Source organism: Barbus barbus (assembly GCF_936440315.1).
Source record: "Barbus barbus genome assembly, chromosome: 25".
Taxonomy (NCBI): Eukaryota; Metazoa; Chordata; class Actinopteri; order Cypriniformes; family Cyprinidae; genus Barbus; species Barbus barbus.
In genome coordinates, this window is record NC_136753.1 from 24,361,519 (window position 1) to 24,388,332 (window position 26,814).

A 26,814-nucleotide genomic window follows, 5' to 3' on the forward strand; every position below is an offset into this window, starting at 1 on the left:
ATCACTATTTTATTCCCATGACGAGTTAGAGAAGGGGTCAAGTGGGCTTGCCTCAATGAATGAATAACTGCTAATGAGTTGAAGGAGTATGAATATGTAGACAGCGAAATACTACGAACAAAAGCATCACCAGGCAACGCAAAGGAATGCTTGAGTCAAGTCTCCTTTGTGCGGCAGTCTGTCAGAGTTCCTTGACCTGGGAGTCAAACACAAGCTGACTTCTTCTCAAGAGCTTTGGAGGCTGCCTGCATTGGGAGAGCAGGTATAAATATTCATTAGACAGACAATGAATGAAAGACCTCAGCTTTAATTCTAGACAAACTGAAGCAGGGATTTATGTGGCAGGGCTCTAAACAAAATCAAGACTCAGAGAGTTTTATGAAGACTTAAACTCTGATCTATCAGTTAAACATCCCCAAAGCAATTTAAATTCCCGCAGAGCAAAATTAGGCCTATACGGACTATAAAAATCCAGAAAGAGCTACATGTGCATATCAAATTTACATTTGTCAGAGCAACATCCAGACCCTTCATTCCAAAGCCCTTTCTAAGAGATGATTCAAGTAAGGAATATTTTCAGTCAGCTGGTTTTAGGGTTATGTTCACACATGATGTGTCTGCCAAACATCCCTGGCAGAGCCCCAGGTTAAAACAGCTAGCCAATTAAACCAAAATTATTATTAAGGCAAGACACTACAGGCAAAAACACAGATTTTTCATGTAATGGTCAGTTTCGAGGTTTGGGGCTATTTGGCTTGTCATAACATGTTGTTTCAGACTACTGGAAAGAAAACATCCAAAATATACTTTTAAGTGTTCGATTCATAGCATTTTATTGTTTTGCATCTCTAGATTTTAATTACAACACATATCTCTAAAGGCCACAAATCTCCAATTCAGTAGCACTTACATACATAAACGTTACAGTTTTATTTCCATATATATTCTGAAGGTTTTTGCATCAGGGTTTGATCAAAGATCATATTTACCGTATGTATTTATTTATTTATTTAGACCGTTTTTTTCTGATTTATGAGTGATTAAAAACAACCAAAATCCTTTCTAAAAAAACCTTTGACTCTGATATCAATGAAACGAAACAAGAATTTTGAATCTGTCTTCATCTAATGTGCTGATTTCTGTTTTGGAAATGTATGCAAATTAGAGCATGTTTAATTAAAAAGGGCCTCATTTGCATATTTAAACATTACATTTCAGAAAAAGTGTAATACAAAATATGTCTTTTAATGTAATCAGTCAGCTGGGGAGACTAGGTTATCTATTAGGTACTTTTTCTTACCCTATTCACCTGGGGTGTCACCTTAAAATGCATTAAGAAAACACTTAGTTATGCAAGTAAATACAATACAGTTACTGAATCAGAATGTTATTTGTCCCTATTAGACAAATCTGACCCTGGACCACAAAACTGGTCTTCGAAATTGAGATTTATACCATCTGAAAACTGAATAAATAAGCTTTCCATTGATGTATGATTTGTTAGGCTAGGACCATATTTGGCCGAGAAAATCTGTAATCTGAGATTGCAAAAAAAAAAAATCACCTTTAAAAGTTGTCCAAATGAAGTTCTGAGCAATGCATATTACTGATCAAAAATTAAGTTTGAATATATTTACAGTAGGAAATTTACTAAATACCTTCATGGAACATGATCTTTACTTAATATCCTAATGATTTTTGGCATATAAGAAAAATTGATAATTTTGACCCATACAATGTATTTTTGGCTATTGCTACAAACATACCCCTGCACCTTACGACTGTTTTTTTGGTCCAGGGTCACAAATAGCATTCTGACATTTGTAGTGGTATATTGTACATACCACTACCAATCTCACTAACATGCATATAAACTCCCATATCAACTAGTCCAAAAAAGTGCAGGCCCATTAAAAATGGCAAGCAGTTGATCACAAAGGCCAAACGGAATGTGATCTGCTTATTAATAACATTCCTTTGTGTATTTATGTGTGCAACATTTATTAAAGCTTTAACAAAGTAATTCTTTGTTTTTCACGCCAGCTTCTATGAATGTTGAGTATGACTCTTAATTGCTTTCGAGCAAGTGCTCGGCCACACAAAATGGATGATTAATGACTTCGCTCTGTTTGGTGTTTAAGCACAAGACACTTATGTTCAGAGGGACATTTGTCTTCAACAAATGAGGAGCTAGAGCCATTGAGATGCCCTCACAATGCCGAGCTCCCTTTTCATTCAAGGGCCATGTGTGTTGCAGGAGGCCTGAATTATCTGCTGCACTCCCATCAACCCCCCTTCACCTCTCCACCCTGTTCCACACAACCGCCAATACAAAGCACTTCACGCCAGGAGGTTGGCCCGTTACTCCAGGGGTCACGGATCTGCAGTGGGACCACTGCTGCAGGGTCATTCAACTCTTCCACCCCTCGACTCCCTCTAGTCACCCTCGTCACCACCTCTTGCCAAAAAACGCAAATACAGAGGCGGCCTTCCATTGTAGGCTGCGTCGAGACTGTCTGCCCCTCAAAAGCTTTGTTAACGCTCCTGATCCTACACCGATCCCTTTACTGGGGGTGAAGGGAGTGCTGTCGCGGGATATGTGCCAGTGACATATGGCAAGATGTTAACACATTATTAACGCAAAGTTAACAAAATCATTTCTGTAAGTGAGTCATAAATGGATTTTGGATCTAAAGTGACTAAAATGTATTTAGTCACTTAATCCGTACTTAAAAGTTAATGGATGTCATTGCATAAGATTACGAAATATCAAAGCAAGTGGCATTTCATTTATATTAAGCTAACGCAAGAACATTTTGTAAGCACAATTGTTTTTATTTCACAACAGACTTTTGTTAAATTATAAAACAATGTCTATTGTCTACACTTGTATGGCTGTCAAACATAAATGGTCTAGTTAAATTGATTTGTGTGATTTCATACATCCACTTGGTTTTAAATAATGACAAAAATGTATGAGAAAGAGAAAAATTTAATTAAAAGAAGACCTTTACTGAATACTGGAGTAATGATGCTGATTTATACATTTTAAAATACGTTAACATAGAAAAATTTACAATTGTAATATTCAATAATAATATCATTATATAATTATATTTATAGATTTAAGTTGATTAATAACTAGTTGAACATTAAAAATCTAATAAAATACTTAAAAAGATAAAAATGAAATACTGATTATTTTAAAGTGATATGAGAGACATGCATGCTACGTGGGAAATAAATTACCTGTAACATTAGTCAATTACACATGTAGTAGTAATTATACAATTACACATGACCAATCAGAGTCATTCCAGAAAACAGATTAAAACAATAAAAAATGAATGCATAAAAAAAAGAATGTTCAGAAATATAATTGTGAATGTTTATGTGCCATACAATTAGTATATAAACATCTTTCACAAGGTCTTTTCTAAAGAAATGCTGTTTCTTTGATCCCCCGCCTAACTAACAGCTTTCATTCACTGTTTAATCTGGGAGCATTGAGCTCTTAAGTAGCAGGCAGAGCTTTAAATTAGTCATTGCTTAGACACAGGGATGATAAATGTTATGTGTGTTGGTGAAGAGGCCCGATAAAGAGGATGGCACACATTCATATGCATGTGTTTGTGTGCTCAGCTTGATTGGAATGTTGTGCCGGAGGAAGAACAAAGAACTTCAGGAGGAACAAAGCACTTGAATCTAAAGGAAGGAAGGCAAGTGGCAGGGTGGCAGTGGGAAGGGGGGTGATGGGAAGAACATGGACGGTTGTAAGAAATGTGGGAGATCTTACACACAATGAACCCCCTGGTGCCATAGCCATTCTTACCTCCAGCTCCCTTTAACACACACACACATATTAAAATCACACGTAGCCCCATTGGCTGCACGCTAAGACGGCGACAGCTGAGCTCCCTGACTTCTTCCTGCATGACACACATGCGCACACACTCGTAAACTTGCTACACCAGAGACACTTGTCACACAAACAGGAACTTCCGTCACCTATAGTTTACAGTTTACATCTCACTTTGACCTTAACTGGTGATCTAGCAGGGAGGCCTACACTAGTGTGGTCCCAGCTGAGAGTACATGTGCATCTGGGTATAAAATCTCTCATGCATCTGGCAACACTGATAAGCCCAATGCAATGCTCCTGGCTGTTCTGAATGGCATGGAAATACAACCATCTTCATGAAAAGACTATACAAATGGTTGACGAAAGTTTGCGTGACTCCAACATTATTACATATATTTAATGATAATAATATTTCAGACACTTGTCCAAAGTGTAAGACTTGTAATGGTACTCTATAAAGACTATATTACTTTTTGAGATTTAATTTTTCCGTTTTCATTTTAGTTCAATTATTAGTAATTCAGGTGTGTGTTTTCCTGTTTTTAATATTTTCAATAGGTCTGTGTAGTTTCTATTACTTTTTATTTCACATTTTTGTATTTTATTTTAGTTAATGTTTATTTTATTTCAGCTGTAGTTTACTAAGTTTTAGTTCAATTCTAGGTAACTGTGACGATACCTAAGAAAAAAAAAAATATTACCTGTGCATTTTTGTTTGCATTTTTGTTTGCATTTTGCATTTTGGCCTTTTTGTTTATGTGAATGCATATATGTGCTATGTTTTAAGTTTTTGCTAGCAGAAGTGTCATTTGTTGTCTAAAAACAAATAGAAATATTACCAATAAAAGCTAAGAAGTTTTTCATTCGTTGATTCATTTCTCTGACATGTAGCTACATTTGCAGAACCGCTAAACATGTAGCTGTGGGAAATGTTTTGGATTCAAACAGTGATGAGTGACTCTTGATTTAACAAGCATTCAAACAATAATAGCCGTTGGAGATGATATTATATGATGGAACAGATCCTGCAACAGAAAGCTAACATCAAAAAAAAAAAAAATGCTTTTGATTTTACAAATGTTGACAACTACAGTATAGTTTGTATAATAAGCACACCATGCAGATTTTCAGATTTTGCTCTGCGCATGACTTGACTTTCCACTTCCTGTATAACAAATTAACCGGAAGTAACAGTAATTGTAATCTCTTTTCTGACTTATTGTTTGAGCATAATATGTGATGCAGTTTTACACTAAAATATACATTTTTTAAAAAGTGATAAACTCAACACTGAAGCATTTGCTATTAGAGAACATTAGAGAAGCTTGTGTAGCTTGCTTCACTTACATTAAATGATAATAATAATAATAAAACAGTACATGTGCACACTGTGCAGTATTTAGTAAGCTAGTATTCATTCCGAACAATAGACTGTTTTCAAACAGCTTTTCTAAACGCTCCCCCATCTGCCATTGGTTGAATACCCCTACCCCAAACTCACACCATTAGCATGTGCTATGTTAGGCTGCTAGGGATCAAGGGGTCAAGGTTTGACTGGTTAACATCGCCTCATTAGCCTCTGGTTGTAGATGTCGTCTACACCATCTGGCTTCAAAGAACATCTTTCTCTTTTGACGGACATCCACAAATGCTGGCATATTCTGACTTCTTTGGGTTTTTTTTTTTTTTTGCAAGCAGTATGCCTATATAGATCACACATTTTCATGACTAATTTTTTTTATAAAGTACTAATAGTGCTAACTAGCAGGTTTCAAACAGGTTGGATGACTTTACATGTTTCCTGAGGTGAATGGTTCTTGTTTGAATACTCTTTGCCTAATACTCTTTCTCTAAAGGAAAAAAGGAAATGTGCAAAAGAGGAATACACACACATGTACACAAAGATATGAATATTTTCTTAAAGACCACACTGATGACAACTCATTGCTCAACATGTTGTGAAATCAAGAGTAAAAAGCCCTAGCATTTATGTAGGTCTGTGACACTTGTGGTTTTGAAAAACGTTTGAATTGTGCATTTTTTTTTTTTAATTAATGTTATAACTTGACGAGGTGAACCTGTTTATTAAAAACCTCGTTTGGAGTCATTTATTAAGCACCTATTGGCAAATATCGCCCTCCTTTGGGCAACACACGATCTGCATAACACAAACAGTAGTGGATTTACATTTTCGATGCTAAATTCTGGATAATCAATTAATAAATAATAATAAAAAATATATAATTTAACATAAAAACGGATGCGTTTTGAGATAACCTACCTGGCTTCTCAACGCGGACTTTAAACCGGCACTGTCAGAGAATGCCATTGATTTAATTGTTTGTTTCACATCGCACGCTCGTTTTTAAACATCCCCTTGGCATATACCTCTGTTATGATATTACACTTAAATAATAGGTGTTTTAATTGTTCATCAAGCACTCTCCAGGTTTAAGAGTCCCCGTGTTCTCAGTCAGCGTGTTTGTAAAAAAAACAACCCTCAAATGTTTTGTGCTTAAACCACAAGATTAACCAGCGGCGCGATCACGTGACCGTCTACTGGAAACGCTTGTTTGTAGGATGTCACCACGCCGCTCGAGCTGTCACCACACTGTCCAGAGGTGAATCAGGTATGTCCTCACAGCCTCTCTCTGTCCTTATGTATGTGTCCCGCTGCCTGCAGATGTTATATGTACGTTACAATTTAAAATGTTAGCTTTTTATTTGCCTGCCTGTGTCAGTTAGCTATAACAGGTGCTGTCAGGGTCTGTTTATGTGTGATAGTGTGCTCCCATCCGCCTAATACAGTGCATTTTCATGTTTTAAAATGTAATCAACATACTTCAAATCAAAAAACTATATATGGTCACATTAAATTGGATCAATATTAATAATTCCCACAATTTAAATAAATTATTTTGGAGGTCTCCATCAGGATAAAATAGCCCTTAATGAGGTTAAATGACATGAAATGTAATAATGTAAGTGCTTGAATTGATCAAAGCTTATTTTGACACAAGTTCATATGAATGTTTTTATTGTTTAATAGATAATATGAATGGGAGGAATGACCTGGGTATGTGCTGAATCGCATGAGTTCTGTGCAGCAGGTGTTTAGCTCAACTGCATCCTGTTATGCTCATTTTAATGTCTTGATTGTTTCAAGGAGTTTTTGTATTTATTTTAAGTGTACATAGTGCCTCTATGTTTAACAATTTGCAACACCCAAATGTGCAAACAGTGCTTGCTCTGTCAGAGCATTAGGGTTGCGTGTACGCTTGTCATCTTTGGCCTTCACACAAGCGTATCATGAAATCAGAATCATCCTGGTTGACAGATGTCTGTAAGATAAGTCAGAATGATTCCAGCAATTCTCAAGTCTTAACATAGTCACCTTATATATTGGATTCTCTCTGTTTGGCCAAGTTTTGTGACCTTTCATTTCTGGTCTTTTACAATAAATGTAGTCTGTTTGTTCTGGGGCTGTTGGCTTAACCTTGATTCTAAGGGTGAACACTTACCTACAGATTTCATTTGCATTACCGTGGTTCTTGCTTTTACTAATTATTCCAAATCAGTCCAGGTATAGTTATAGAGATATTGGGCCTATCATAGTGTATCATACTGTATGGGCCTATGTATCACAATAAAACTAATACCGATAAAGATCCACACACATAATGAGCTCAAATTAACAAGATTTTATTTTGCTGAGTGATTTTAAAATAAGAAAGAAAAGTCAAGAAAATACGTTCATGAACTTTAGTACATTAGAAGACAGTGACTTGCAGACATGACTCATTATTACTGTTTATTAACGGTTTTTGTGTTGAAACATCACATAGTGATTATGCAGTGTTGTAATGATGATGATACACTGGACTGAATTACATGTAGACAGTGAATAGTATACTGAATATTTTATGTATCAGCAAATATTAATATGTTTGTAAAAATGGCTAAAATATCGATGTAAACATTATTTAATTTGTAACACTAAAAAGTTATTTTTCCCTACTTTTCATTATTCAATCCAGTTACAATTCTTAATACTTCTGAGATGTTTATTTAGGGACTAAAGTCTTATCTTGTTGCTGTGCTGACAGTTCCATATGCTTTATGTGTGGATTGAGGCTAGTTTGTAATGTTTGTAATGTCAGCCAAATGTTTGTAAAAGGTGTTCACTTTATACTGAGTTATAGATGAGAAATAAAGTCATCAATAAGCCAATGAAGCATCCTTCATAATTCTGAACACATTCCTTTAAGTTCATGCTTAACCATTAACAGTTTTCATAGTTTGGTTTTCTTTTGTTTTTTAATACATTTGTGTGAAATCTTTTCAGAATTTGCATCAATAGATTTTTTTTACAAACATTCTAAAATCCTGTTATTTTTATTTCTTTTTAAAGGGTGGGTGTGTGATATTACAATGCTTAGGATAAAATGGGAGCTGCTGCTAATGGCCATCATATGCTGGCAGAGAGGCCACACAGATAATCATGAGGATAAGAAGAGTCTTGGGCATGTGACTGTGGTAGTTGTGGGTGGAACAGGTGACTTGGCCAGGAAGTACCTGTGGCAAGGCTTTTTCCAGCTCTATGCTGACCAGGTAGGCAAAGGACACACCTTCTCATTTTACGGTGGGGACCTTTCGCCGACCGAGAAGGGGACACCGCTGCTGTTTGGGATCTTGAAGGAGCTGGCTTGTCCTCCGGAGCTCTCTGCAGAGCGCTGTACTTTGGTCAAAGACCAGTTCCTGCATCTTTCCAAATATCACCAGCTGAAAACTACTGAGGATTATGAGCAGCTCAGCCAGCAGATCAAACAGCAACTAGGACAAGAGGGTATGGTCGAAGCAGGGAGGCTCTTCTACCTGTCTGTTCCAGCTTTTGCATATGCAGACATTGCCGAGAAGATCAACAACACCTGCCGCCCCCCATCTGACGCATGGCTCAGGGTGGTGTTGGAGAAGCCATTTGGTCACAACCTTTACAGTGCTCAGGCCCTTGACAAAAAACTGTCAGACCAGCTGAAAGAAAAGGAGATGTACAGGATTGACCACTATTTAGGGAAACAGGTACAATGTTATTTCATTAACATACACTGTTGTTCAAAAGTTTGGCATTGACAAGATTTTTATGTTTTTGAAAAAAGTCTCTTATGCTCACCAATTTGATTTAATCAAAAAACAGTAAAAACCACTAATACTGTAAAACACTGTGAATTTTTGAAGAATGAAAAGTGCGAAAGAACATCATTTACTTGAAATAGAAATCTTTTGTAACATATCCTTTTGTATCCTTAAAGGGTTACTCCACCCCAAAATGAACATTTTGTCATTAATCACTTACCCCCATGTCGTTCCAAACCCGTAACAGCTTTGTTCGACCTCGGAACTTAGTATTTAGTACTGATTTCTTTCAAAGAAAAAAACTTTCTGAACCCAAACCTTTTAATGGTAGTGTACTTTCACATAAATAACATGATCTACATTAGCTTTTAAAGTTTTTTTTTTTTTCTGTCCCAAAGGTTGTCTCTAAAATACTACCATTTAGGAAAGAGAATAAAAAACTCCTGGACCCTATCTGGAACAAGCAACATATCGAAAGAATAGAAATTGTATTGAAGGAAACCCTGGATGCCAAAGGTACTGTTTTTTTAGTTGCTTATAAATGTAAGCTCATGTTATCAAAAAGTTCCTTTCTCCATTTATCTTCTTACTCATTACTTCAGCACTTATTATCTATCATTCATTTACAGGCCGGATTCAGTTTTATGATCAATATGGCGTAATCAGAGACGTGCTCCAAAACCACCTTACAGAGGTCATGACCCTTATGTTGATGAACCTTCCTGCAGACCTGTCCAACAGCAAGAAGATACTACAAAACAAGCTTAATTTCTTGGCTTCCCTTCAACACATAGAAAACAGTAATGCGGTTGTAGGTCAGTACCAAGCTTACAATGGAGAGGTTCAGGAAGAGCTAAATAAAACAAAGGACTACTTCAGCCTGACCCCCACATTTGCTGGTAAGTGGAAGAACTTTGTAGCTACATAATTTAGTATGTTTACATGCACACAAGAAAAATGCTTATAGCAGAAAAGCGGTTTTCCTTAGTGCATATGAACCAGGGGTCACTAAATTTGTTCCTGGAGGGCTGGTGTCCGGCAGAGTTTAGCTCCAACCCTAATCAAACACACCTGAACCAGCTAATCAAGGTCTTGCTTGGTATACTAGAAACTTCAAGGCAAATGTGTAGAGGCAAGTTGGAGCTAAACTCTGCAGGACTTGTCCCTCCAGGACATAATGTGGTGACCCCTGATGTAAACAGTCATCAATTAATAGCAGTGTGACTGTGGAAAATCAGTCTAATCATGTTTATGTTGACAATAATTGTCTTTACAGGTGTGGCCATTCATGTCGACAATGCGCAATATGAGGGTATTCCCATATTTATGACCTCAGGCAAGGCACTTGATGAACGGGTTTCTTATGCACGTGTGCTTTTCAAAAATGATGTCTTTTGTGTCCAGGATCCCAACAATGTTCAGTGCAAATCCAAACAGATCATATTTTATCTGGGTCACGGAAACCTTCAGTACCCTGCTATTCTTGTCAGCAAGAATCTGTTCAAGCCCGAACTGGTAAGCAGCGGTGACTGGAAGGAGGTCACTGAATACAAAGATGTGAATGTCCTCGGGTTACCACTTAGTGACTATTATATCCAGTCACCCATCACACCCAGAGAGGCTTATTGCGAGCTGATCTCGCATGTCTTCTTTGGACGAATGGATAGCTTTATTAGTGCCGAGGGACTTTTTGCTTCCTGGGCATTTTGGACTCCCCTCCTTGAAGGCCTGAGTCGGGTCTTTCCGCGGGTGTATCCAGGTGGTGTGGCCAATGGAAACCTACTGAACTTTCAGTTGCAGGGCCATCAGGTTGCTTTTAGCCATGAAGCCGTGGTCAATGTTATCAACCCTAGTGCTGAAGACAACTTCCAGGTGATGCAAGGGAAGTACCGTAGTTCTGAAATGGTATCTGCTTGGGCACAGGAACTGGTGGAGCGCTTGGCTTCTGATCTTCTCCTGGCTGCTGAGGAGGCCATTCGTGAAGAAGGTCAGTTTCACCTTGCGTTGTCTGGTGGCTCCAGCCCAGTGGCACTGCTCCGTTCCCTGGCCCTGAACCTCTACACCTTTCCGTGGCGCAACACTCACATATGGCAAGTAGACGAGCGTTGTGTGCCACATACAGAAACAGGCTCCAACTTCCGGTCTATTCACGATCTCCTGCTTCAGCATATCCGCATACCCTACTTCAACATCCATCCCATGCCTGTGCATCTGACCCAACGGTTATGTGTGGAAGAGGACGGTGGACCAACATTATATGAGAAGGAAATCAATAAACATGTCAACGGCTCCAGCTTCCACTACATCCTGCTCGGCGTAGGCCAGGACGGCCACACTGCCTCGTTATTCCAGGACACCAAATTGGAAAATGATGAGGAACGGTTGGTAATTCTGACAGAAAGCTCCAGTAAACCACACCAGAGGATGAGTCTCACATTCACAGCTATCAATAGGGCTCGAAGAGTAGGTGTTTTAATTATGGGCAAGAGCAAGCATGAACTTGTCAGTCAACTCAGCCGAATTAAGGGCGAATCATCCAAGTATCCCATCACCAAAGTACAGCCAAAGACCGGTACTCTTATATGGTACATTGACTATGATGCATTGTTAGGATAAATGGCCTAAAGACCAGTGCAAATTGGTCAGTGAAGCCACCCGCCAGGGCTTATAGCTCAAATTGAATGCTGTATTGTGAATGATAGAAGAGTATAAATTGAAGTGTAATTTTCACACCAATTGAGGTGTGATATGTGTGAGAGTTATTTTAATGCTGTGATAAGGACTTTGCAAATTGATTGTGCTACAGAATCATTGCATTAAAAACAATTGACCACTTCAAATCTCAGGAACTCTAGTGGCTCAAAATAACTTTTAATCTTATAATGTTGCTGAAATACTTTTCACAAGATCAGATGGTTTAGAAGCAGTTAAGAAGATGCGTATGAAAAATGTAATTCCATATCAAGCACTCTTTCCACATTTGTGACCAAGCAGTGATCAGATAAAACATATATTTGAATGCTCTGTAATTTGACTTTTTTACTTATTACATAGCTGCAATTATTCATCAGACTGCCAAGATAAAATTGAGATGAAGAACCAACTCTTTGTTTTTCAGAGGAAACAAACACGTGTATTTAGTTTCTTTTCCCCCTTCTTTACTGAAAGACTTCAATTAAATGGTATAATACTGTTCTAGGCATAATCACAAACCTCAGGTTAGGAAATACTAATAAAACATGTACACAAAACATGCCTAAGATAGCATATTCAGTGTTTTTAGGATGGAGCAAATGTTAATTTACTGTTTTATCTGAATTGAGTTTCTATTGTTGGCCTTATTGATGAAACCATTCCAGAACTACATTGTTGAAAATGTATTAGTGTCAAAGATTTTTGTCATACCTCAGAAAACAAAGGTTCATTATGTGTTGAGCAGTTGAAAATGCACAACAACCCCTTACAATAGTTTTATATCTAAACATGAATGCCTTTGTAAAGTCTGTTTTTATACTGTGTTGTGTAAAATCTAAGAAGTGCATTTTAGTCAGCATTGCATCCTTTAAGAAACACTGCAGGAGTTGTTTCTGAACAGCTGGACAGCATTGTCTGATTCAAAACAGCATTACATCCCACAGGGATCTAATCATCTAATGTGAAAATATTAATAAAACATTAAAATAAGTGCACACATATTAAAGTCCTTATGTATATTTAAACAAATAGAATCCTATGTTTTGAAGGTGCCTATAAATACAAAATGTTTAACATTGTTGAGATCCTATTATGTGCATTTCAACAAAGTATGTGCCTTGCTGACTGGTTTAACATTTGAATTGACGATTTTAAATAAAGTGCATTTCCATTATTTGTTTTGAGGAACTTTTGTTACGGTATTCAGCTGTATTACATGGAATCACATACATCATCTTATATTTTGCACTGCAGTGGTTTTACTACATTGCAATAAAATATATTTTTAAAATCATCTAGGTTTTTTTTCCCCCTCTTTTCAAATATGACCCAACCATGTAGACTACAAACACAATGTGTTTATATATAGTTTTTTTTTTTTTACAAAAATTCAAAATACAATTTGTATACAGTGGGGCAAATAAGTATTTGATACACTGCTGATTTTTCACGTTTTCCCACTTACAAAGAACTGTGAGAGACAGAATATTTAAAATAAATCCAGAAAATGTATGATTTTTGTTTTGAATAATTTCCATTTTATTGCATGAAATAAGTATTTGATACAATAGAAAAATATAACTTAATATTTGGTACAGAAACCTTTGTTTACAATTACAGAGATCAGACGTTTCCTGTAGTTCTTGACCAGGTTTGCACACACTGCAGCAGGGATTTTGGCCCACTCCTCCATACAGGTCTTCTCCAGATCTTTCAGGTTTTGGGGCTGTCGCTGGGCAACACAGAGTTTCAGCTCCCTCCATAGATTTTCTATTGGGTTCAGGTCTGGAGACTGGCTAGGCCACTCCAGGACCTTGAAATGCTTCTTACGGAGCCACTCCTTAGTTGCCCTTGCTGCGTGTTTGGGGTCATTGTCATGCTGGAAGACCCAGCCACGACCCATCTTCAATGCTCTTACTGAGGGAAGGAAGTTGTTGCCCAAAATCTCGCGACACATGACCCCATCCATACTGTGCAGTCGTCCTGTCCCCTTTGCAGAAAAGCACCCCCAAAGCATGATGTTTCCACCCCCATGCTTCACGGTTGGGATGGTGTTCTTGGGATTGTACTCAGCCTTCTTTCTCCAAAAACGGCGAGTGGCGTTTATACCAAAAAGTTCTGTTTTGGTCTCATCTGACCACATGACCTTCTCCCATGCCTCCTCTGGATCATTCAGATGGTCTTTGGCAAACTTCAGACGGGCCTGGACACGTGCTGTCTTGAGCAGGGGGACCTTGCACGTGCTGCAGGATTTGAATCAATGACGGTGTAGTGTGTTACTAATGGTAACCGTTGAGACTGTGGTCCCAGCTCTCTTTAGGTCATTGACCAGGTCCTCCCGTGTAGTTCTAGGCTGATCCCTCACCTTTCTCAGGATCATTGATACTCCATGAGGCGAGATCTTGCATGGAGCCCCAGTCCGAGGGAAATTGAGTCATCTTGAATTTCTTCCATTTTCTAATAATTGCGCCAACAGTTGTTGCCTTCTCACCAAGCTGTTTGCCTATTGTCCTGTAGCCCATCCCAGCCTTGTGCAGGTCTACAATTTTGTCCCTAGTGTCCTTAGACAGCTCTTTGCTCTTGCCCATAGTGGAGGGGTTGGAGTCTGATTGACTGAGTGTGTGAACAGGTGTCTTTTATACAGGTAACAAGTTCAAACAGGTGCAATTAATACAGGTAATGAGTGGAGGATAGGAGAGCTTCTTAAAGACAAACTAACAGGTCTGTGAGAGCCAGAATTATTGCTGGTTGGTAGGTGATCAAATACTTATTTCATGCAATAAAATGGAAGTTAATTCTTTAAAAATCATACAATGTGATTTTCTGGATTTTTTTATATATTCTGTCTCTCACAGTTGAGGTGTACCTACGATGAAAATGACAGATCTCTCCATTCTTTGTCAGTGGGAAAACTTGAAAAATCAGCAGTGTATCAAATACTTATTTGCCCCACAGTATATGCAAGCTTTCTACTCCCTTACACGGTAATATTAGCGAAAAGGTGCCTCACAACTGTCTGAAAAACCACTGAAACCATGTAAATAATAGATGCACCTGTATTGAGTGTCACTAGAAGGCCGTACTGCAGCAGTGGCTCATTTTCAACCCTAGAGGCATGTATTTCTTAACCAATGAGGAAACAGTCTGTGGATCAGGCAAAGACCTCCTCTAACCAGAAAGAAAGCTGGATAGAGACACAAGAACAATGGTTATTTTTTTCTGCACTTATTACACTGGAATTGGAACCAAGTATATAATTTTACCTGTTGAGAGTATGCAGGCCCAAGAGATTACCAAAGAAAATATGTATAATTCTGTGGTGGTCTTTGCCTGAGAAAAACAAAAAGTGACATATAAGCTAATTTTTGCACATACAACCATATTATCATAATTCATACTTACAAACTGAGGTGAAGACATGGTAAGAATGACTGTACAGAGTCCCTGGATAAATGCGAACAGCCCAAATGAGTGAAAAGCTACCCTGATGCTCTTGGGAACTGGGTCAGTGAGTGTAAGCGCTACAGCCAAACCTGGCTTCAGTGGGGTGAGAAGCATTGATCATTAGTATTTAAAATTGGAAATCGGACAAATATATGCCAATTTAAAAAAAAAAAAAAACCTTTATAAATATCAAACTCAGATTACCTGTTGCTATGAAGGAGAACAGTGGCTTTTCACAATAACAAGAGGTTTTTGGCCTGTGAGAACATTACTGCAGAATATTAGACATATCACACGATAAGAAGCATGCCCATAGCATTTTTTATCTGCGAAACATTATATAGCTCACTTACCTTGACAAAACATAAAACTGTGGTGTCAGGAAAAGCACCACAAAGATGAAAAGAACAATCTGACTGTCAGAGAAACAATTTTGATTTTAAATTTTTATGTTATGTGTGTCAAACTCAAGCTTTACAACAGAGAAATAAAACAGGTTTAGTGGTGAAGCATTGTGCCGTTGTCACCTGATGATCCATACAGCAGAATACACTTTTATTAGCTGAATGTACATCTATATTGAATTTTTTTTTTTAATGCTCTTAAATTGCATCTTACTGAAAAAAATTAAGTATTTACATAGTGAAATAAGTCTGAGGGAAGAAAACTCATAGAAGAATTACAGGATTTACCAGAAAGGTCTCATGCTAGTCAGTATAGCAGGTTAGTAGCTCTGGGGAGAACCGAGTCTATGGGTAATATCAAATGACACCCTCTATTGGTTTGTCTAAAGTATAGTTTTAGAGATTTCAAATTTTGGATTAGTCATTTTTATGTGACAGGTTTAAGACAGTGATCAGTGATATTGTGTAAAATTGAGTGTTGACGTATAATAAAATCATATACACTGGATAGAAATCGGTGTATGATTACTTTAGAACAATTTTCACTCAGAAGTTACTAGTAAATTTCACAAATAATTAAAAATATATATTTTATTGTAAAAAATATTTCAATAATCTTAGTGTTGTGTGTTAATGACTATTTAATTAACATAATTATTATTGCACTGTTATTAGAAACCCATCTTTTCAGAAAATAATGACTTTTGGTCATTTTGATTTTGGTTTGCTCATCAAAGACTTACAAAACCCACCTCAATGCAGCCTCATCTCCCAGAACAGAGGGTCAAGAAAAGATGCCTGCCTGTATGAAAATGAAAGAAATCTGTCATTTCCACAGCATTGTGAAAGTAACAAATCTATCTGGCTTTATAGAATATAGAAAAAGACAGTTAAAAACACCAGCCGGTGTCGACATACCTCAGGCATTCTTTAAAGCCATCGCCACATTGTTAATGAAAGATAATGAACTGACCTCAAACCTACTGGGCATCTCTGACATTGCTAAATTCTTGCCAAACTGTTGTACCACTTCAATCCACTGCCAAAGCAACATGTGTCTTTCGAATTACATTGTTCTCTTTGAGTTCCCACAGGACACATACGCAATTAGTGTGTACAAGTTATGTTCCGCCTCAGAGAACAACCCCTCTGACCAAGCCTCTAAAATAGCTTTTGTGTCCTAGGAATCACCCCTGTCCCATATTACAACACACAGACGACATAGCACATCTGCTTCTCTCATTTCCACACATGAACCTTTAAATTCCAGCTTCTAGGTTCAAACGCTTCAGAAACGCTTCAGGATCAACATCAAGCATGCCTGCAAACTACAGTGGAACCTGGGACATAGTGGACAATCAAAACTTTGAAGCTTACATGTTGGCTCTTGGTGAGTATATTGTTTATTGCATCTCTCAGGGTTTTCATATTTTATATATTAGGTATTTTACACGCATATGTATAGTAGGCATTTCATTTTTTTTTAGATTTTAGCCATTATTACATTTTTTTATTAATTTGATAAGTCTTTTTTTTTTCTATACATTAGTCATGTATTTACTAAGAATATGAATTTAACCTTCTGCAATGTAATATATGTAACACAGGAATTGATTTCGCCACCCGAAAGGTGGCGAGGATGCTAAAGCCACAGAAAGTTTTTGAGCAAGACGGAGACTCTTTCGTCATTAAAACTTTTACAACTTTCCGAAACTACTCCTGTTCATTCAAAATCGGTGAAGAATTTGAGGAAATCACCAAAGGATTGGACAGCAGAAAATGCCAGGTTGAAAACATACACTCACACAGTCACAAGAGAGAGTGGCAGTGAAATGGCCATAATCTAGACTCTAGAGGTTTCTGTGCCAGAATTGAGAAATACTGCAATTTTTGTTTCTACAGACAATAGTCAACTGGGACAACGACAAACTAGTGTGTGTGCAGAAAGGAGAAAAGAAGAACAGAGGATGGACACACTGGATGGAGGGAGACACTCTTTACCTTGTGAGTCAAACATAGGCCTTGAAATGTTAATTTTCAAATAAAAAAAGCAGAAAAAAATAACTTAAGAAACTTTTTTTCTCTTAAAGGAACTTAGATGTGAAGACCAGATCTGCAAGCAAACCTACAAAAGAACTGCTTGAAGCATTGTGTTTTTAACTGAAATACTAGCATGTTTATTGAAGAGTAATAACATACGATTTCAGCATTAAACACTTCTCAATCAAGTGAACATAACATTACAAAAAGTGGGGAAAGCATAAACAACTAGTAGGCCTGCATTCAACAGTGTCTCCAAAATATTTCTTGTGAGGAGTCAAAAATCTGTCTCTTTTCTTATTTGTAGCAGCAACTTTGTTTCAATTAAATAAAAATTGTTTCAATAAAAAATACCACAGAGAATGGCATACATTTGATATATTATAACTGCTATACAGCAATTAGCCTAATTATTGCTTTGGCTAATGTTGTCGTGTAATGCATGAGGCGTTTTTATTTTTGATTTCAAGAACTAACGAAATATTTAAGCACGGGAGATTGAGACTGGTAGGCAAAGTTTCATAATTTGGTTAATTCATGACTAGAATGTTGTGCAATTGTCAACTAACCCCAACACAGCAATGGTTTCCACAGTATTGAATGCTTTACATTTAAGGAAGCCAGAAACGGAAATATTCACTTGTAACTTCCCCGTAATGAAGACCTACCAAGAAACATGTTTATTTCTATATTCTTAATACTCCACCTCAGTAGGAGGCGCTGATACGGAGATAATAAACACTGACGCCGTCACTGCAACCTGAAGAACACACAATTCGCGCAATTTTTGTAATAAAAGCAGAGTTGAGCTTCAGCTTATTTACCTTCTGAAAATGGAAGAGGACGAGGCACAAAAACAGGTTAGAACATTAAACTTAATGACCAGCTGATGCATAATATCTAGACGTTCTAAAGAAGGTTTTTCTCTCACATATGCTTTTAGAGGCTTAAAGCTGCTGTGCACTACACTGTAGGCCGTCTCTGTCAAGACATCGCCGCAGACTGCGAGAAACAAATCACCAAACAGACAATAGCAGCTATTGCAGAGACTGCGTTCAGACAGTGCGGTAAGATTTGATTCTGTGACATTTATAGTTGATGGGATTAAACTATATTCATCCACACTCATCCTCCTTTCTTGCCTCTAGATATATTTGCCAAGGACTTGGAAGCGTTTGCGAGGTAAACTTCACCCTCAGGAATTAACCACGCAATGAAGATGCTTTATTTGTACCGATGGTTCTCTACAATGTTTACAGGCATGCTAAAAGACACACAGTTACAGTGGATGATGTGAAGCTGACAGCGAGGAGAACCACTGCACTGGTAGGATGTTCAGAAATCATGTTTTTGCAATCAGTGTTCAAAACCCCACCCTTTTTTCTTTTACAATTAAGGTAATTGTGTTCAGAGGTCTTGTCATAGAAAATTGCAATAAAAAAAAAAGTCTAAACAAAATGTTAATATTTAAATGAATATCAAATGTACTTTAGTGTAACTGTCAATGCAAAATTAACTTTCTAAATTTGTTAGCAGGATCTTTTTAAAAGTTCTCATGCAATTACATATTTAACTAAAATCAATATATTAAGTATTTGTAAGATACAAGGAAATGTTGCTATTTGTTTAAATACTTTTAGATTTTACAGTTCTGTCAAATGAGGGAAAAACATTGTACCCTTGCTATACCTTCACAGTACAACTACATTCAGCAGAAAAGTGAAGAACTGGCTTTACACAACCAAGAACTGAAGGAGAAGAGGAAGAAGAATGCTGCTAAGAGGAAGAGTAAAGACATGGAAGCTGAAGAGGAGAATGAGCTTGAAGACTGAACAAAATAATTGTACAAATCCTCATTATTGACATTTGAGAGTACTTGGTTTTTGCATGTAGTAATAAAAAGCGGTGCAAATGTGTACATAAATCACATTCAATACTAAACACCAATAATTTTTTTTTACTCAAACATGGGTTCATGTGCGTTTTATTGTAATAAAAATTCTGTAAACATCTTTGTTGGGAATATTTAAGCTTGAAACAATACAGATTTTTAAATCATACATTTTAAAAACATGGACCTGGCAAAAAACAAGACTTTAACCTGCATATGGCTGCATTTTAATACGATGAGCTGCTTTCTCGAAACCAGATCAAGCCTAATACAGATTGAAATGTATTGGGCTTGAACGGTTCTGAGAAAAGCGCTCATCCCTGAAGCATCTATCAAATTCTGCTAGTCTACCGTGTCCATGGCTGTTACCAGAGATGCAGAACCACAGCATCCTCCATCTTCCTCCATCCCCAAACGGACTTCCCGCCTGGGGTTCAGTTGCAGCCAGCCATATTCCAGGCCCCTAAATGTGTGAATTCAATTAGTTGTGTGGTATTTGCTCTCAAACATCACGTGACAAACCAGTATGAGAAAAGAGCAATCTATTCAAATTAAGTTTTATTGAAGCACTCCCTTCATTTGACAAGTCATATAAAATGCCTTTGAAAACACTGAGCGACGTTATCTAGAGGGAAACTCCACAGACATCCACAGCACTCAACATACAGGTCGCACTTACACCATCACTCATGTTTTCCCCCCCTCAGTGTCCACTGAAGATGTCATCCACATCAAAGTTCACACTTACAGGTCAAGTTACAAGGAAATAAAGCACACACACCATACAGCATTCAGATGGGATTATAGAAGCAAGACAAAGTATGCATCATCATCACAACATTCCACTAACTATATAAGCACATTGTCAGTATACTAAATGAGAAAAGCAAAACGGGGGATCTAGGGAGACCAAAGACCCCCCCAAAAAACAGGTACATGTACTAAATGTCCATCAATTTGGGCTCAATTAAGGGGGAAGCTGGGAAGTATCAGCAGCTCTCATTCACACGCTCACCAAACCCACCCACTGCAGTCACATTTCGGCTCGTTCATCGCACTCGCAAGTCTTTTCGTTCGTGCGCTCCACACTTTCTTCGCTCACTCGCAGCCTTCTCACTCTTCGCCATCATCACCAATCGCACTCAAGGGTTGTTTAAAAAAAAAAACGTCACTTTCTGCGCACTTGTTTTAAAAAGTGGATTAAAAAAAGGAGACACCCACCGTGTCATCGAGTCGTGCGATGAGAGCATATAGACATGGAAGGAAGGTGACATAATGACCTCAGCCACACTGTGCTGCCAAAGAGGGCGCTCTTCCCAGGCAAACCCCACAGATGTCAACTGCAGAAGAGATTTTGATGAAGGCTTGTTTTAAAGGGTTTCCATAAAACTGGACTGAAATAAAGCTGAACTTATAACATGTTCAGGTTTCAACCAGATTCTTTCCAATGCAAGTTTGTTTTTGTTTTACATAATAATAGATGTACTTAAAATATGATGCAATTCTCATGCGTTTTCAGATATCCACAGATTGAACAACATGCATTATAAGAATCCAGTTGAAATGCTTCATTTGCATCGATCAAGACAATACAACATTAGGGGGAAAAAAAACAACACCAAAGATGGTACATAAACGTAGCACCCTGGTTAACATCTCACTCCAAACACTAACTCAAATCCCATTCAGTGTACAAAATATTCTTCATTTTTTTTTTTTGTCCCCAGACTCCCTTTTTTACCCATCCCCACTTCCAAACACACGTGACGTTTTAAGTCTCTCGGAAAATACTTACCAAACACGCTAGAAATACCAACACTTCAAACACAAACCGGCTTACATACCCCACCCTGACGACTTGGACTCCATACTAGAGCCAAAGCTGGAGTTAAACCCACTACCGCTAGAGTTAGAGCCGGAGCCCCAGCCGAGAGCGGCTGAGCTGCTGCCGTAGCTGCTGTTGCCCGAGCTGTATGTTTGGGTCGGGTCCCGAGTGGAAGTCGTGCCGCTTGTGCTCGTGCCAGATGTTGTCGACTGACCCTGCTGCGCTAACATTCCCATCATACCCCAACTGCTCTGCAAGGCGGCCTGGGCGGCAGCCATCATGGCTGGGTTGAGGTTGAAATTGCTGAAATTTCCCATGCTGCTGGAGCTACCCCCCATGGCGCCACGGTTGCCTCCGAAACCCTGACCTCCAAACCCGTTCCCAAACCGCCCTGCTCGCTCCATCATCTGCCTAGTGTTGTTGTGCTTTGGCTCAGCGTTGGAGATGTGCACACTAACACCCTTGATGATCAGATCTTCTCCGCAAAGGGAGGCAGCAACCTGGGGAAACATAAAATCGTAATTATGCATGAACAGCTGATTTTTTTTCCATCCAGAGTAGATTAAACAATACATTCCTTAAAGTTTCAAATTTAAAGGCAAATTCTCGTATCAAGACCACAAACAAGACATTTAATTGAGCATATTCAAACAAAGAGTAAATTCAATTTGTCATATTGGCTGTATCTTGCATTAAAGCATGCAAATTTTTATTTAATTTTTGTTCCTTCCTTTGTCAATTTGTTGCAGTTGTTTTTTTTTTTTTGAACGGGTTTATTTCTGGTTTATCACCTTAAAATCGATGTGAAAACAACAATAGCTTACGTGAAGTGACATACTGCCAAGTATGGTGACCCATACTCTGAATTCGTGCTCTGCATTTAACCCATCCAACGTGCACACACAGCAGTGAACACACACACACAGTGAACACACACCCGGAGCAGTGGGCAGCCATTTATGCTGCGCCGCCCGGGGAGCAGTTGGGGGTTCGGTGCCTTGCTCAAGGGCACCTCAGTCGTGGTATTGAGGGTGGAGAGAGCGCTAGACATTCACTCCCCCCACCTACAATCCCTGCCGGCCCGAGACTCGAACCCGCAACCTTTGGATTACGAGTCCGACTCTCTAACCATTAGGCCACGACTTCCCTAAGCATCTTTTGTCAGAAGTGGGATTACCTGGTCATCTGCAAAGGTGACGAAAGCGAACGCTCTGAAGGGTTTAGGAATGAAAACATCTGTGACCTCCCCATACTGCATGAAGAACTGACGGAGCTCATCAGCAGTGATGTCCTCCGTGCAACGGCCCACAAACACTTTCCTGCTCCTCATTGGTTCATCTGGACCTTGCTGTTAAATATTCAAACAGATCACTCAGTGTAGCACATCAAAAAGAGAAAACCTGACATTTCTTTCATAAATGGCCAACTGATTTAAAGTATCGTATATAATTCATCATATACACTTCTGATCAAAAGTTTGAGGTCAGTAAGACTTTATTTTTATTCAGCTAGGATGCATTAAACAAATCAAAAGTAACAAAAACACATTTACAATGTTACAAAACTACATTTTGAAATTATCATGGTTTCCAAAAGATATTGAGCAGCGTAACCGTTGATAATAAATGACTAAAAATAAGAAATTATTCTTTGGCATCGAATTAGCATATTACATTGATTTCTAATAGGGATGCACCGATACCATTTTTTTCCGATCCGAGCACTGATTTTTTATTTTTTTTAATAAATCAATGTAGAATTTCTATACCTCAGTGTGTTGACCTGATCATCATTGTTTTGCATTAAACAATCTAATAAGTATAGACACCTTCATTTTAAAGAATAAAAAAATATATATATAATCATAATCTATGACAAAAATACTATTATAAACTAAGTTAGTGGATAATTCAGCAGCAAAAGTTATTCTAGAAAAATCAATGAGTGGACAATAATCTTATAAAATCTAAACATTTAGTGAAATAACATTATTTAGTGGGGAACAAATAAAAGTGAATAAGTGTAGGACTGAATCTGGTAAAATGGTACACATTGCTCTTTGTATTGTTGTAAAAATACATTCATGAAAAACAAGTAAATATATTTATATATAAATATATACTATAAAATTAAAAGACATTTCTTTTAAATGCATAGCACAGTAATGTAGGCAGCAACATATGGTAGACAGGACAGAACAAGAAAGGCTATTAATAGTCTTTCATTGCGCAAAAGTATTATAATACGAAAGGCTCCAATACAGAGCGGCACAAAGCGCTTATGTGCATCCCGTGCACAGAATGATGCGCTTGAAGCAACACGGAGTCACAGCACGCAGCATAGAAAAGTTCAAAGCACAAAGTGAGGATATATTGATGCATAGTGTATTAAATCTGTGTGATAGTTTATTGAGCATTTTCTTTTAACAGTTTCGAATTTCAGTTTCTGCGCTCTTGGAGAGTTTCATTGCCTTGACTGTCGTAACTGAACACTACACGCAGTTTGAATGCTGAGCGGAGGATGAAAGACAGCCGCAGCGGAGAGAAGAGTTTATGGGAACTTGACTTAAATATTCATCTCTACCTCACATTAAACTATGTAACGGCTTAAGAACACTTGGAATTTAGTGCACGAAAACTTTATGGTGCTTCATAATGTTTTTGTGCCTTTCATGGGGCTTAACAATAACACAGAATACTATATGCACAATATAGGATTTGGATTGGTCTCGCCTGACCGATACCTGATCCGGCAGAATATGACCGTATCGGATCAGTGCATCCCTAATTTCTAAAGGATCATGTGACACTGAAGACTGGAGAAATGGCTGCTAACAATACAGGAATAAATTACATTTTAAAATATAATAGGTATTTTTACATTGTAATAATATTTCACAATACTCCTTTTTTACTGCAATTTTGATCATACAAATGCAACCTTCGTAGGCATTAGAGACTTCTTTCAAAAATATTTTTAATCAATAAAAATGATCTCGCACACTATCAGTCCATGCTAAATATAGAAATTTATTACAAAAAACAGCGACGTTTCAGTCCACTGACCATCAACAAGCTTGATGAAGCATCTATTTCTCAGCTGTGCTGAGTTTGTGAAAAATATATATTTTTTTTAAATCTTACACCAAACGTTTAAATGGTAGTGTCAAAACAAACAACAACAAAAAACACTGACCTTTGAGTTGGGTAGTTTGCAGTCACACCACCTGCCATCAATCATGTGCCGCTGTGACATCACCTTACCCTGAGACTCCCACTCTGCAAACCTCACAAACCCAAATCCTTTTGAATTTCCTGTCTTCACATCCCGCTTGACCTAATGTAACAGAATCAAGTCAAGAGCTGCGTTCATACCAGATCTAATCTGACTTCACGATTGACAGCTGAGCCCAGTTCTATTTTTAAAAGCCACATAAAAAGTTAAAAACATTAAGACATAAATCATGGATAGCTTTCACCAAAATATGGCAGTACAAAGACCATGACAGCTGGAGTATTACATTTATGTCAGTATATCTTACCTGCACCATGATGACGTCCCCAAATGTACTAAAGTAGTCTTTCAAGTCTTGTTCTGTAGTTTTCCACGGCAGACCCAGCACAATCAGATCTGAAGTCTTCTGATCTCCTCTCTTGATCTTTGTTGCAGATGAAGCATCAATCTCATCCATCTTCCTCTTATTATCCGGCAGAACCGTTTCTAGAACAGAAAACTTCAGTTGTTACAAGTTCACACATTCTGCAAAATGTCAAATCACCCTTCATGCAACAAAAACAACCCCATTAAATCAAGATGAACTGGATTTTTTTTACAGCTATAGACAAATACAGAAGAACACGTTTCCATCACCCGACTGTGCTGCTCAACTTTGGTTATTAAGACATATAACCTCAATGCTAAAGTACAATGTTAGCCACATGCCTAAAATAACCCTAAAATGTATACAAAAATTACCCCTATTCTTGTCTCATGTTTCTAGGGGGAGACAGAGGCTTATTCATGACCTACCTTTGGGGTAATTGACCACATAGACCAGGGTTCCCCAGCCGTTCTCGGGGGCGTGTAGGATTCCATCCACAAGGCGTACTCCCCTCATGCACTGAGACACCGGGCTCCGGTAACGCAGGCCACAAGCCCCTGGGAACTGAGCGGCCACCGTGGACAGCAGCACCGTGCCGTCGTCCTCCGACGGGATCTCCATCGGCTCCTCGTTCTCCTCCTCCGCGACGCGAATGTACATCTCTGCCATCTCTCCTCAATCGAGCTGTTGGTGAATCAATAATGAGTGGCGCTTCCTTCGTGAAAGAATCAGTGTATTTGAGCTCGGTCACTTCGATTCATAAATCTGAAGTTTTCCTGTTATTAAACACTGGCAATAGCGAACCAATAGCAATCGAGTGCAGGCTGTGAAGGAGCTGTATTATTGGTTGGAAGTGTCCAACGACCACGCCCCCTTCACTAAACGAGTCGGTGTTTTATGAGTGAGTCAAAATAGCACTGATCTCCTTCATGAGCGAAATATGTTATTCACACTCATTGTTATGGTTAAAATAACATGTCTGCGTTGTGGTAATTTGTTTGGAAATTAGTTATAGTTGGCAGATATGTCGAAACGAATTTTAATACAGAATAATAATAACAACTATAATAGTGGTAGTAGCGGCGTATGTCAGTTTCATTAAGCGAATGACTTATGAAAATATAAAAAAGTGTCACTGAATGAATCTTTTTAGCGAACCGAATTAAAAGATTCGAATCGCCGAGATGAATCAAAAGCCTTCCATTAGTTGTAATGTGAGCTGGCCGTGCGCGCGACTTCAGTACTTAGCGCGAATTCTTATTGCTTAGCAACAGCTAAATACGGCATCAGCAGACCACTAATAGGTCGCTATGCGGTCTAAATACGCATTAATGTATGTGAAACAATTCAAATAACATTACCAATGAACAACTGCTCGGGTCCAGATATTCCTTTGTTAGCGCCACCAGCAGCAGCGCTCCTCGTTCAGAAAAACGTGACTGCTAGGAATGAATGAGCCACTTAACACAACTCTCAAGGAAAATGACACACTCAACAGTGTCGGTTTCTATTTAGCATAAAGCAAAATAATGAAATCTCTGTATACGATATTAAGACGATAGTATTCCGTTTTGTACAACTCATGCGACACTATTTTCGTATCAAAATGGCATTAACTAAGTCATGAAGGAAATACGTCACACGTGGGCGAGCTCATTTGTACACGTGCACGAGGGGAGAAAAGGGAAAACTAACACTGTTGTTGTGAATTCATATTTGCTTTGCTGATGATATATACATACATAATATATAATTACTTCAAGTGTTATTTCTGAACAATTTAAGTGCAACAAAGATTCCTGTGTCATTTGTGTATTACTGATATAAGCAGAAGAACCTCTCCCTCTGTAATAGTGGACTGCTCTCAGAGATATAGTGCTCCTGGTGGCAGATATGAGTAAAACATCCATGTTATTTACT

The 26,814-nt window shown here is 38.1% G+C and overlaps 4 protein-coding genes across 8 annotated transcripts; 3 read left to right on the forward strand and 1 right to left on the reverse strand.

Annotated features, from left to right (window-relative positions):
• Positions 1-6,418: 6,418 nt before the first annotated feature.
• h6pd (hexose-6-phosphate dehydrogenase (glucose 1-dehydrogenase)) lies at positions 6,419-12,863 on the forward strand. Its single transcript, XM_079378188.1, has 5 exons — positions 6,419-6,492; positions 8,274-8,941; positions 9,394-9,511; positions 9,625-9,894; positions 10,272-12,863. The coding sequence occupies exons 2-5, from the start codon at positions 8,294-8,296 to the stop codon at positions 11,609-11,611; spliced, it is 2,376 nt and encodes a 791-aa protein (XP_079234314.1). The 5' UTR covers positions 6,419-6,492; positions 8,274-8,293; the 3' UTR covers positions 11,612-12,863.
• On the reverse strand, positions 8,182-26,526 carry LOC306845411 (TAR DNA-binding protein 43-like). 5 transcript variants are annotated; one of them, XR_013781985.1, is made up of 13 exons: positions 26,256-26,526; positions 25,323-25,578; positions 24,835-25,013; positions 24,489-24,629; positions 22,471-22,641; positions 20,690-21,793; positions 19,838-19,931; positions 16,290-16,339; positions 15,338-15,390; positions 15,092-15,226; positions 14,953-15,019; positions 14,744-14,873; positions 8,182-8,893 (listed from the first exon to the last, which is right to left on the reverse strand). XR_013781985.1 is itself a non-coding variant. In XM_079378189.1 (6 exons), exons 2-6 carry the CDS (start codon positions 25,561-25,563, stop codon positions 21,305-21,307), a joined length of 1,221 nt encoding a protein of 406 aa, XP_079234315.1. In that variant the 5' UTR covers positions 25,564-25,578; positions 26,256-26,526; the 3' UTR covers positions 20,001-21,304. The 5 variants fall into 5 exon arrangements, 1 of the variants encoding a protein (XP_079234315.1); XR_013781986.1 differs by having other exon boundaries at positions 8,766-8,893; positions 15,092-15,222; XR_013781987.1 differs by lacking the exons at positions 8,182-8,893; positions 14,744-14,873; positions 14,953-15,019 and adding an exon at positions 15,487-15,549 and having other exon boundaries at positions 15,092-15,222.
• Positions 16,625-17,944, forward strand: LOC306845412 (retinoid-binding protein 7-like). The gene is made up of 4 exons (XM_079378190.1): positions 16,625-16,927; positions 17,145-17,323; positions 17,440-17,541; positions 17,628-17,944. The coding sequence occupies exons 1-4, from the start codon at positions 16,855-16,857 to the stop codon at positions 17,679-17,681; spliced, it is 408 nt and encodes a 135-aa protein (XP_079234316.1). The 5' UTR covers positions 16,625-16,854; the 3' UTR covers positions 17,682-17,944.
• cenps (centromere protein S) lies at positions 18,279-19,589 on the forward strand. The gene is made up of 5 exons (XM_079378192.1): positions 18,279-18,437; positions 18,521-18,644; positions 18,726-18,759; positions 18,837-18,903; positions 19,275-19,589. Exons 1-5 carry the CDS (start codon positions 18,411-18,413, stop codon positions 19,407-19,409), a joined length of 387 nt encoding a protein of 128 aa, XP_079234318.1. The 5' UTR covers positions 18,279-18,410; the 3' UTR covers positions 19,410-19,589.
• Positions 26,527-26,814: the final 288 nt, after the last annotated feature.